Source organism: Lichenostomus cassidix, chromosome 2, assembly GCF_008360975.1.
Source record: "Lichenostomus cassidix isolate B80296 chromosome 2, HeHo_3.0, whole genome shotgun sequence".
Classification (NCBI taxonomy): domain Eukaryota; kingdom Metazoa; phylum Chordata; class Aves; order Passeriformes; family Meliphagidae; genus Lichenostomus; species Lichenostomus cassidix.
The window spans coordinates 136191506-136204779 of record NC_139482.1 but is presented as its reverse complement, the minus strand read 5'-3'; the positions used below and the strand labels follow the sequence as shown (position 1 = coordinate 136204779).

At 46.0% G+C, this 13274-nt stretch overlaps 1 protein-coding gene across 1 annotated transcript in view; it reads left to right on the top strand.

Annotated features, from left to right (window-relative positions):
• The first annotated feature begins 1730 nt into the window (after positions 1-1730).
• CSMD3 (CUB and Sushi multiple domains 3) overlaps positions 1731-13274 on the top strand; it is a 596977-nt gene continuing 585433 nt past the window's right edge. Inside the window, exon 1 of the mRNA XM_085053430.1 lies at positions 1731-2103. Coding sequence (XP_084909556.1) covers positions 1926-2103 — 178 coding nt within the window. The 5' untranslated portion in view covers positions 1731-1925. The remainder of the gene's footprint in view (positions 2104-13274) is intronic.

Below are 13274 nucleotides of genomic sequence, written 5' to 3'. Positions count from 1 at the left end.
ACCAGGATACATCTTTGCACAAAAGCAGTCCATGCACATAAGACACCTACACACTCAGTGTTCAGCACAGGGAAATACAAACCTCTGTGTGGACACACCTGCAAAGATCCATGCTTTGTGACTGGCTGACAAAATTTCCCAGCTCACACTCTCATATCCACAGGCACTTCAGATTACGCATTTATACAGCTCATGCATTTACACAGCTCATGCATTTACATACACATACATGTGCACACATGTACCATACACACATCCATGCAAAACTTACCCACACACACCTGTATGAATGAACTGCTGTGTGAGCAAACCCACATGCACACATGCATGACAAAAATATGTCAGAAACACACATGCTGATGTATAAGAACACATTTCATGCAAATACACGTGCACAAAACACACATACACACAGATGCACTGGAAGGAACGCACGCACACTCTCTCCCACAGGCACAGATGTATGCACATATGCACAAACCACGCGTGCACACACGCCCGCACACAATCACACAAGTACACAACCACTTGCATACACGCACAATCGCACACCACACGTGCACTCACTTTCCATACGGCAGCCCATGCATGCACACACACAGACACGCGTGCAAGCGCCGACACTGCCAGGCACACGCGCACCCAAACACGCACTCCCGCCCCCAGAGAAACCTCCCACGCACACAGCGGCACACGGCAGCCCTGGCGGACGCACCGCTCCGCGGGGCGCGGCACGATGGCGCACCCGGTTCCGCACAGAAATGCACCCGCACCACCCGCGCACAGCTGGTGCAACACCTCCGCACCCACCCACGTGCGCGCCTCCGCACGCCTCCGCACCGCCGGCGGTGCCTGCCCGCCCCCTCCGCACGCTTCCCGCAGCGGAGGAAAGCGCGGGCAGAGGAGGGCATCCCCGAGCGCGGCTGCCGAGCCCGCAAGCCGGGCGGTGCCGCTCCCGCTCCCGCTCCCGCAGCCCCCCGCCCCAGCCGGGCTCCCCCCGCGCAGCCCCCGCGGAGCGGAGCGGCCCCGGCGGAGCGGCGGCGCGGCCGGTAGGTGGCGCCAGCGCTCTTCCTGGCGGAGCCGCTGCCGCGCCGCCCCCGCTGCTCGCCCGGCCCGGCCCGGCCCGGCCCGCTGGGAGCCACCGCCCGCCCGCTGCTCGCCCGGCCACCGCCGGGCCCCGGCCCCCGCCCGCCCTCGCACGGAGCCCCTCAGCTGCGCGCACGGGGAGCAGGGCTGTGCCCGCCGCTCCCCCGCGCCCGCGGCGCCCGGCCTGTAATTAATGTCCCCGCGCAGAGCAATCCCCCGCACATCCCCGGGGGCAGCGCACGCTGCCGCGCCGTGTGTGCCCGAAGGCGCGGGCGAGCGGGCGTGTGCGAGCCCGTGTGGCGATGGCAGCCCCGAGCACCGCACGTGCGTGGTTAATAACGAGGCTGTGATTGCTGCCGCCAGCCGCGGGATGGGCGAGCCCCGCCGCGCTGGCCGCCCCAGGCTCCTCCGGGCGGCGGGGGGACCCCGGCACTCCGTTATCTGCCGAGCCGTTCTCCCAGGCAGAACTGATCCTCTTGAGGGAACGAGGAGGGGTGGGGGGAGTCTCAACTGCAAATACTGTTCGGAGTTTATTAGAGAGAGCGTCTGAGCGTTGAGGTGCTCTGCCGTGGCTCCCGGCGGATGCTGCGAGGAGCCAGGATTGTGGTGGATTTCGGCTGTGCAGGGAGTTGGGGTAGCGGGGGGGTGGGGGAGGAAAAGACACGATCGAGAGTAGCTGAGACTTTGTGCCCCCGTTGGAGAGATGGTTGAGTCCTCGTCAAGGTTGCTGTGGTATCCCAGAAACACCATTCACTCCGAGCTGTGACCGCGCACCATCAACAGCAACAACTCCGCTGCGCCTGGCCGAGGAATAGGAATTAGGAGCTCTCAAGAATAATATGAAAGGGATCTGCAGAGGGGAAATCCGTGCAAAGGAATCGAAATTAGCAGACTTTTGGGAAAGGGGATGTACTAAATGTGGCCGGCTGGACTTCATCCTGGTGAAGAAAATGGAGATTAAAAGTGGATTTACATTTTGGAACCTCGTCTTTTTATTGATGGTTTCGTGTGTGAAAGGTAGGGTAGTATTTGAGTGGTATATTTTTAGGGGTCCGTTTCCTTTCGGTCAGGGCGTTGCAAGCTCTCCCCTTACACCAAGGTGTATTTCAAGATATATTTATCTCTTATTTTACATTTTTGTCCTGGGTACTTTGCAATGGAAATATATAAATGATTGCTAACGCGGAAAGAAGGGGTTGATTCAGAGCTCTCTTCGGAGATAGGAAATGTATTTGCTTGCCAGGGCTGGCGTTCAATGCAGTGACTGAGCTGGGGCTCAATAAATATTCTTGCAGTATGCTCAAACGGAGACGTGAGTTGGTTCATATAGCCTCTAACTAGTGTATATTCAAACAAATCCCACTGGTTCACTTTTTTAAGGTGACGATGATGGTAGTGCGGGGTGTGTGGGGGGATTTCCTACAATTTTGGTTTTCGGTCGAGCAGCGGGCTCTTTGCGGGAATGCCTGTATCGATGCACTTATTAGTTTAACCCGTTGCGTGGGGAAAGTTACGGAGGAGCCCAGCGTATGCGTAGCCGTCTCACAGCCCGAAATGCGCTTCACGCTCAGCTGTCTGTACGCATGCAGGGCTCCCAGGCTGTCGGAAAGGTGCGTTGGTAATTCAGCCTTGAAGGCATGGTCTGTCGCTGTGTGCAAAGATCGACCCCTCTTCTCTTCCCTCCCTTGGTCCCTTTTCTCTGATGTATGTGAGGGGGTTTTGGTGGTCGGTGTTGTCTTTTTTTTTTTTTTTTTTTTCCGAGGCAGGGGCTATTTTGCTTTCTTCTTGCTTGTGTGTTCATGAAAGGAGAGCAAAAAGGAAATGTCTAGTTAGCGGCATAAATATCTCCACTAAGTCTGTGCTTGCAGTCAGTTAAGGGAAATGCTTCACACAGAAAAAAGAAGAAATATGTAGCTTGAATAATGTGCACCTGCAGAATTACACAGGCATCGCTAAACAGTGAAGTGCCGATCCCATCACGCGTGCCTTCAGTAAAAGGATCTATTCTGCAACTCCCCACAGTCGGCTGCCTACCCGAAATAATCTCCCCTTGTTTGTGGCCAGTGATTAATATCCGATTAATCACCCTTTTATCCCCCATCCTCATCCTCATCCCTCCTCCCCGCCACACTCATACACTCCCGGAATATTTAGTAGACATTATCGATCCTCTCCGAGTTTTTAGACTTGGTTATCGCCTACAGAGGTTGCCCGCACGGGTGGGAAGGAGGTGTTTTGTGGGGGTGGCATTTAAAGGCGTGCCTTCCTGGCTTGGATGAAACAGTTTATTGTAGAGCTTTGCAGCTGCTTTTCCCCCCATTTGCATCGCGTGGAAAAAGACAATTCGCGTTTCACGGGGAGGGTGTGGAGGGCTTTTACCTCATCCCGCGCTATCCTGACGCGGGGTATCCAAGGGGAAGGGGCTTGCCTGCGACGTTTATGCACATTGTAATTACAGGCAGCTTCTCTCCGTTTGTATCTATTGAGGAGAGCCGCTCCCGGCGCTCTGCCCCGGTCTGGAGACGGTTCGCTGTCAGCACCGACCCGAGGCTTTGGGGGCGTTTCTTTTGCCTGGTTCAGCCTCCTGCCATTAGCGCGCTCTCGGTGCCGGCTGCCAGGGCTCGCCAGCCCCGGGCTGGATGGCGGCCAGGCGCGCCGTGCGCTGCGCGGGGCCCCGCGGGCGCGGTGCGGTGCGGTGCGGTGCGGAGGCGAGCGGGGCTCTGGCGCGGCTCCGAGGCAGCTGCTTGGTGAGCGCGAGTCGCGGGGCGGCAGCATCCGACCGAGGGATGGGCTGGGCTGGCGCGGCCGCGCAGCGGAGCGGCTTCCCCAGCACCTGTTGAGAGCCGCCGCTTGCCCTTGGGGGTGGGGTAAGGAAATAACGCTGGGCACTGAGGGCAAGAGCTGGGAGGAAGCACCAGAAACAGCCCGAGAAACAGAAAAAAAAAAAAAAAAAAGGCTATGCAAAACTGGCCCTTTCTCCTTCTTCCTATTGTCAGGGCTTAAGCTTCCCCGGTGCCCATCCTGGCAGTCTCCTTCGGACTGGGGCGGTTGTCCCAGAACTGCCGACCCAGGAGGTGAGATTTTACATTCTGGATGCGGGTTCCTTTAGGCAGCCAAGCTTCACAGAGCTGGCTTACACTCACTGCAGCACTGCATCTATTCTGGGCGTTTATATTTAGTTCCCTTCTCACTCCCGTGAATGAAAGCATTTTACTTCGATTTACATTCCCACTGTGTCAACACAGCTCCTGCCCCCAGAAAGCAGAGGCAAACAATGAATGAATAGCTGCCCACGTAAAACATTCCAGATGTTGGGAGCAAGATGACTCCCCAGATCCTACATCTGCTCTACCATTGCCTGGCAAGGCCTTTTTACCACACCCCACCTCCGCAAGCTTCAGCCCATACCCTTCCTTGTTTAAACACTTTTACTGAACAGTCCAGCACCACATCATAACACCCAAACTGTTGCTGTCATTTCTGTCATCCAAACCACTTCCACAGCTTTGCTTGATATGCCTCTCAGACTCTTCCTATTTTTGTCATTGTCCTGTCACCATTTCCCCAGTCTCGAAGCACAGCTCTCCCATCATTACAGGAGTCAAACTATCCCAGGATGCTTAAGGAACCATGTTGATATCTGATTAATTAAGCATTCCTTGTATATATTAATATAGATAAAAAAATTACTCCATATTTATCTATAAATTTATGCCTCTTTGGAGGCAACAGGACTTGAAAGGGATTAGAAAAGGGAGAAGAAAGCAGGAGAAGATGGGAGAAAGGAAATTGTCTGAACTGCCGAGGAAGGGGTGATAGGAAGAGCTAAGTAAAAACGAATTGTTACTTTTTCACTTAAAATCTTTCTTACACGATATCCCATTATGCCATGGAACAATGTCCAACAAAATCTTCCTTGAATAGACATGGAGTAAAAAAAGCAAAGAAACAGCACCACTGAAAACTGATAGAAGGCACGAAAGGCTGTAAAACAAACACATCCACGATCCAGCCTTTAGAAAAGGCCAAGCAGAGAAATTTCTGCTCAGCTACAGTGGATGATGAATCCTGTGCTCTTCCCTTTAGATGTATGAGATACTCAGGAAAGCTCCCTCCCCTTCTGCCTCACCCCCCACCCTGGGAGAAATGAGAAGCACCATTGAGGCATGGGAGATACAAACCAAGTTTGGAGGAGTAGAGAGTGGAAAACTCCACAGCCCAAATCCCTTGCAAAAAGGAGAGGGGAGGGCATAAAAGAGGAGAAAAATAATAGGCAGCATCAGTGAGCTTTGCCTCCAGGGATTTAGGAGAGAAATCACAGATACTTGCACGCCTTCAATTTGGCACCTCCCTTTAACAAAAAAAGAAAAGGAAAAAAAAGGAAAAAAATAAAAAAAAAGAAAATGCTTGCGATCTGTTAGTGGAGGGAAAGTGGAGAAGAAATCAAGCAAAATGACCAGATTCCACAAGAGTCTTCCATCTCTTCTATTTGGCTGTCGCTCCAAGACAGAGAGCACCAAGGTCGACTTTTGTCTGCCTGGCTAAAATGAAGCAGCCGCTGCTGTTGTTCCTCTGTTCCCCTCTTGCAGTTGTGACAAGCGGAACAAGGGCAGCTTTCAAAATGAAAGGGAGATGAAGCACTGAGATTTTAAACGGCTCATTGACAAAAGAAGTGATGAGAAAATGGAAATCATTTCCATTTCCAGTGATGGGTACCTGGCATGTGGCAGTATTTAGAAGGGACAAAGCGTGCCCTGCTTCTTTTAGCCACCTCTGCAATCTCCCTTCTCCCCATTCCACCTCAGTCCCGCTCCCTTCATGCTCTGCCAGCCCCTCCCCATCGCTTCCTTCCCAGTCGCTTGATTTATGCTGTTACTGACGATGGGTATGGCATTACTGGCGGATGGCTTTCCTCAGTGGGGCACGGGTGGGCGCAGCGAGGTGCTGGCTCTGTCCCCGAAGCGGCAGCGATCGGGAGAGTAACAGCAGGTTCAGGTTTCCTCATTTCCAGGTGGTCGATGCCGCCGCTGCATCTTTGTGTGCGTGCATGTGTGTTGTGTTAGTTCGTGTGTTCGTGTGTATGCACTCAAGCAGGGGGCAGGGACACACTGACTGGAGAAGGGACAGCGTTGTCCTTCCTTTCCAACTCCTCCGCACACGCTCACCTTCTCTCCGGTGCCTCTTTGCCACAAGCCCCGCAGGTGACACAGGGCTGGCTGCGCACAGCCACTCACCGTTTTTTCAGGCTACGCAGTTCTTCAGGGTTGCGGGCAAAGTTACGCTCTCTTACCCCGCCTTTCTCAAGGCTGAAACAAGGCACCGCTGTGCCCCGCTTAGCGCTCGCCTCCTCTCCTGCAGGGCAGCAGTGAAGAATCACACGACCCTCCCAGCAACACCAGCAGGGACCGTTTGTCCCTTCCTTGCCCAGTGCCACTCGGGAGTCGCAGAGGGCACAGGAGACCCTCACCTTCGCTTTCCGCTTTTTCATTGTTAGAGGCAGCGGTCGCAAGGCGGAGCCGCCTCGGAGCGGCGGCCGCCCGCCGGCAGTTTCCACCCGCGCCCGGCGCCGGCACCGGCATCGGCATCGGCACAGACACAGAACCGGCACCGGCACAGACACCGGCATCGGCACCGGCACAGACACCGGCATCGGCACCGGCATCGGAATCGGCACCAGCCCCCCGCAGCCGCCCGAGCCCACCGCACCTCCGGGCAGTCCTTCTGACACAGCCTTCCGTCCTTTGGCATTGCTGACTTTATCTCAGTGTCTCCTGCACGCCTCTGGTTGACAAGTCTAATGCAGCACCAGGGTGGTCGTTGATTGGTTTGGTTGGCTGACACACAGAAATACCCCTCACTCCCTAAGCACAACCAGCCCCGTTCCCCAACGAGCGCTTGGGGATTTCAGGCAGCCATACAGGATGGAGAAGGACAGGTTGTAGCTTCAACTCCATTATCAACATCTCAATTTGCAAGCAGCAGCCCATAAGATATAAAGAATCCTGTGCAGAAACATAGCAGAAACTTGTAGTCTGCCTGAGATTTTTGGCTTTCTGTGTGTGTGTGTGTGTGCGCACGGGGTCGTTGTTTTTGAGCAACAAGTCTAGCAGGATCAACTGCCTGTATAGCTTAGTGGCCTTTATCTCCAGCCCTGACTATTAGCAGCAGCCTAGTGAAAGATTGGAGAAATACAGCAAGCAGAGTGACTAGCACATCTTGAGTTTAGCAGACAGCAGCTTTGGGTATCCTAAAATACAGGCTGCTTTTGAAACAGCACTTTTGAAAAGGCATGGACTGGCCAGTGTTCCACTCATTTGCCTGTTCTCATTCATTCTGCTGCCCTTTTCCCTTCCCCTTCCCCTTCTCCTTCCCGCTCCCCTTCCCCTTCCCTTTCCCCACTACGGCATTCATGTATAGCCTCCATTATTTATGCTCTTCATCTGTCTGAAAGCACTGGTTTGTATGAACACTTGTAATAAAATTTCCTTTATTATATCCAGTCTTCTTGATGTGCTGTGACGGTCAACCCACAAAAATTGAGATTTGAAACCATTGAATGCACATGTATCTAGTAACAAGAAGGAAAAGCACATACTTTTCAAAGAAATTTGAAATATCCTGTGGGGATGGCTCAATTTGCCTGATGGTAACAACTTTACAGAGAAAATGTTATGAGGAATAACATAGCCTTCTCTCCCTCCTTTTTTTTTTTTAATAGTATCTTGGACACTGTCTGTTCTTCAGAGGTACTGAGCATTTATAATTCCAGGTGGCTCTAGTAAGAGTCTGGGGAAGGTGTTAGCACCTTTAAGCAAGGCCAAGTGAGTCCATCATTATGATGCTAAGACAGAGACAGTATAAGGAAACATCTATAAAATAAAATTATATATAAAATATTAATTCTACAGAATATGATAAATTGGAATGCTAGGAATAAGAAAGGCTTAATGATTTGCTGTAAAATTAGTTTGGGATTTTTTTTTCCTTTTCCACTAATAGGAAACTTCAATTCTAATTCAATGGGATTGTGACATCTCAGCTTGAACTTCTTGCTGATGCGTATCATTCAGCTTGTATTTCTGACCATATTGGTTAAGGTTGAAAGGACAGAACAAAGCCTTTGTGGGGAATTAGCTTACCAAAGCAATTTCCAGGACAGAGCAGTCAGAGAACAGACAACTTGGTCTAAGCTGTTGTTTTGTCCTTAGATCCCTGCAATTTTAAGGCTGTTCTTACTGTGCGAGATATTTGAAGAAGCAGTATTTAAGTAACAAATCAGAGGAGCATCTGATAAAAGTAATTATTGCAAGGCTATAAACTTTACCTCATAATTTCGGTTATATAATTTCCATGCTAGGATTTATTGCAAGAATCCGGAACTCTTACAAGTTTTAGACACATGCTTTTCAAACAGCTTTACAGAAGAATGGCTCCTTCTCAATGAAATGGTACAATTTCTCTACCAAAAAAAAAAAGTCTTTATTTAGAATTCAAGGGACAATATTTGGCAATTGTCTTGGATCTAAATAGAACAGGGTGTGATATGTAATGTACCAGTTTTTGCCTTTAAAAAAAAAAGCCTAGCAGTATTAGAAAATGTTGAAGATCTCCTCAATATCCAGCTTTTCTTCAGGGAAGTAAAATGGAGAAGGATATTGGACTATAAGGAAGATTATTTAAAATACACATATGCACACAGACACACCATTTACATTTGTACTTGTTTACATTCAGTTGTTTACCTTTCCTGGGCAGATTTACATTCATTGTTGCACTGCTTTGTTCTCACAGAATGAGTAAGATTTACTATGGCTTCATAATTTCAGCATTACAGATGCTGAGTACTGTTGTAAATGTCAAAGAAGGAAATGGTGGGAATTCATCATGTCCTTCCTGGGGTCTGAAATCTTAGTTGGGTGAGTTTATAGATTTAGGAACAGTGTTGCTCATAAAGAGTGAGCCCTGGGGTATTGGAAAATGGCAAACAAGGGATTCCAGCAGGGCTGATCCTCTCACAGAGCTGTGTTGTTGAACATCAAGATGAGATGCAGCCAGCACAGACCTAGAGAGATGGACTGCCCATTTTCCCTTGCTTTCTACAAAACGTATCATAGTGTCATCGATCATGTTTGCATTGTATCATAGAAATAAGGAAAATAACTGTAACTTAATCATGGAAGCATTCCTGGGGTGATGAATTCTTACCCACACAGGCCTGTAAATAGCACAGACTGTCTTTACAATAGAACTGAAATAATATGGAGGCTTGAGGCAGAAATGACTGGGTTGATTACTAGGATTATATATATGTTGAACCACTATTTCTAACCTTGAATTCTATTTTGTCTGGTTCCCATATTTATGTATCTTATTAGCCTTATATATCTTTATGCATGTAACTTGTTTGATTTAATTCTCATGGAATTGTGTATACATATATGTGTACACATGCTTATATAATTTGCCTGTGTTGAAATGACATCTGTATATTTTGTTAAGTTACAAAACAATTCAACAGACTGCATTGTTAGCTTACAAAAACACAGGTAACCACTTGAAACTTATGTACTTTTTAAGTTTTCTACTACCTCTTAATTTATTGTGTGTTCCCAATCTCAGAAGGAAGTTCTCTAATACATAATTGCTTTCACCAACAAAAGAAGAGTGATAGTAGTGATAGATAGGAGTACATGTTAGGAGGAAAGCTTCATGAAAAGAAAAAACACCAGTTACTAAAACCAGTAATTAAAAACTGATCCTAGCACATTAAGAATTAACTGACTTATTCATTCATACTGATTTGGGATTTTTTTTACCAAATATAGTTTCTATAAAACTGTTTTTAGTAGATTGAAAACCTCTAATCACCTTTCAAGTAAAGAAAAAAGGAACATTTCTGTGCTATTTCCTGGTTTATTTTAATACTGTTATTATCGTTTGAAGAGGCTGACATATCATATCTCAGAGGTGGCTATATTTCAGTGGCAGTTAAAATGAACCCTCTCTGATCATTATCTCCTCACAGAACTGTTTCCAAACCCAGAAAGCAGATACCTGAAAGTGTAGTTTGGAGACCTTAGTGAAAATGAGCCACATAAATGCAAAGTACAGATATTCTCATTGAACATGGCGTTAAGATGGAACTGCTTGAATTACAAAACCTTTCCTCCACTATTTAATCTGACCCAGAATGAAAACTTCGCAGTCTACCATAGTTAGCTTTCCTGAATCCTGTGCAGTTTTATTTGCGAACTGAAGCTTAGTTTAATTAAAAGTATTCTTTTAAAAGTCTATGCTAAAAGTTGCGTTTTTGCTTCTGTGTATCAGCTTTGATCCAGAGGTAAATAGATGTTATGAAACAGAATATAAAAAGAGCTTCTAAACTGCCTGTTGTTTGAGCCCATTGAAAGCAAAAGGAGAGTCCAGAGTAAGATCTCTGAGAGTAGGTTTGCCTGTTTTTCATGCTAAGTTTTGAATTACAATTTTCTGTAAATATGTTTCATTTGACTCAGAAATATTAATTGTAACTGAAGCCATGTATTCCACAATTTACACTAGATATTTTCATTAGGAATGGTCTTTGGAAAACTCTTATTGCATTACAAACCTAAAGTTTACAAAAGTAAATGGTTTATGATTAAAGAAAAATAAATTATATATTTGGATACAGTCAGAAAATGCTCTTTCCACATTTCATTGATGGTCACATCAGCAGTTCTCAGGATGAGTCCACTGGATTCAGTGTAATGGTAGTGTGCTAATACAGTGTCAGATGTAGTCCTTAGAACCACAGAATAGTCCTGGTTTTGTCAGGACATATGCCAAATTACAGCAACTTTTTAACCTGTTTTCAAGATTTCATACTAATTTTTTGTTTTCCACTAAAATATCTTGAAATTTGCACAATGCTGCTAATGGCTACAGAAGATCTAGGACTTATGAAAATAGATTGCAGTTTAGAATGCTTCAAATTTAATTACAAATGCAATTTGGTTTTACTTGTATCAGGTTGTCATATATTCCAGTATGTAGTTACATTTGAAAATGGTGAATTAGCTGGTAAAACCAAAACACAAAAATCAGGAAGTTTCCACATTATTTTTAATGCATTTATTTTCTAACATGTTGTTTGTTTTTGCCACTGCCTCAGTTAAAACACATCTAAAGTGCTGAGTCAAAATCACAAGAACTAAACTACAGTGGAAACCAAAGGTCCAAATCGTGACTTTTGGAAAGCCCACCTGGTTAAAAATACCTGGAGGGAAGAAAGGCATAGGAGGTCTTTGACCACCTCACGTAATCCTGCCCATTGGCTCTGTGGTAATAGATGCTTTCTCCTTGCATCTCCAGGTGCATGCAGGAGCACAGACACACCAGCACTGCTGGTAGCAGCATCTGTAACTGAGTGCTCTGTCAAGAACAAACTGTGCCTAATTCATGACTATGCTCATCTAATGGGATTTCCCTTGAATATGTCTGTGCTGACACTTCAATTGCATGATTCCTTCTGACTTGGGCAGTGCTTCTTGCATGGAATGGCAGAATCAGTTGGGTTGGCAAAGACCTCAAAGACCATCGAGTCCAACTCTTAACCCAGCACTGCTGAGTGATTTGTGCCATTCATGGCATGGCAGTTTTAATGACCACAGGAGAAGAATCGCATGTACTTAATAATTCATAATAGAAGGGAAATCTTTGCATCAATATAGTGCTTACAAAAATGCTCACCTGATTAGAGAATTTTTATTGGTGTGATATATTGAAGTATATTGGCATTTTCGTTGTCAGCAGTGGAAAGTTGCACCAATCAACCACATAACACACAGTCTTTTCAAAAACATCCTGACAAACTTATGATTTGCAAAGTTATTTATCTTATATAGAAATGGGCAACATGATCAATGTTTAACGTAGAACAAGTTCAGTGGCATTGCTGACTCCTGCAGGCCTTCCTCCATAACTTTACTAAGGATTTGCTGCAAAATTCTTAAATCTTTCTAGTAGTACAATTGCAGGCCATTGAAATCTGTATGAGTTTCCACACTATTTTCAGCTACTTTTAAATTAAGCTACCCATAAAAAACCACCATTCTCCTAAGCTCTATCTATATATTTTTACTACACTCAAATCTAGCTCATCAGCTAGCTCCTGTAATTTTTCCGAATTTATTCAGCCTCCTCTGCACTTCTGGGCTCCCTTCCCAAATTCCCTTCCCACTCCACAAGTACTGCTGGAGAAGTCCCAAAAACATAAAGCCTGCAGTAAAATATAGAAAGTTCTCTTCAGTTTCCATGTCATTTGTAAAGTCCTTTTTTGGCCCAAAGTAATAATCATGTAAGGGTAATATGCTAGGAAATGAAATATCATCCCAGCCTTACAGTCATAGATTAGACTTACTAACTTTTTCAGGAAGTTCTTTGGGTTTTAAATCATCTTCAAGAAAGCAGGATTAGAAGAGTTGTTTTTCAGTTATATTTATTTTCATTTTTCAGTATATTGTGCCTGTCTACCTGATTATTTTTTTGGCAATCAAAATAGTATCAATTCACCCAAAACAAGAAAACTTCAAAACACATTATTAAAAAATGTTCAAAATTTAATAGCAGCTTATTCTTACACTTACTTGTGTATAAATAAACAGTATAGAATCAGGTAGTTAAAATTTGAATACTTGATATATTTTGGAAATCCAAGATATATCTTCTTGGTTTTTCAAGCTCTAATGTATACAGTTAAACTGTCCATGTGACACAGAGAAATTTTACAGATCTAATATTACTCATGTATCCTTTGCTAATATCATCATCCTGGGATGACCGCAACTGACTAGTCAGGTTTTTACATAATACTGTGGATTAATAAAAAAATTAAAGAGAAAAGGAAAAAAAATCACAAAAGGTAAAACAGGGTTAGATTTGTAGGGCTGCTGTTACACGCTTGTTCCCATTAACTTTGTGTATTCCAATGAAATTGGGAAAGTTTGCTATGTATCTGACTTGTGAAAGGCACTATTCCAAATTGCTCCCTTTGGGGCCTCCTGCATTCGTCACTTCTTTGAAATCCATTGACAGCTGAGTTAACACAAATGTCTAATCTAAGAGTCAGAGTGTGGCACAGATACCAGCAAAGGAGAGAATCTGCTCATCAGAACCACTGTAATTATTAAGAAAACATGAATTACCTCCTA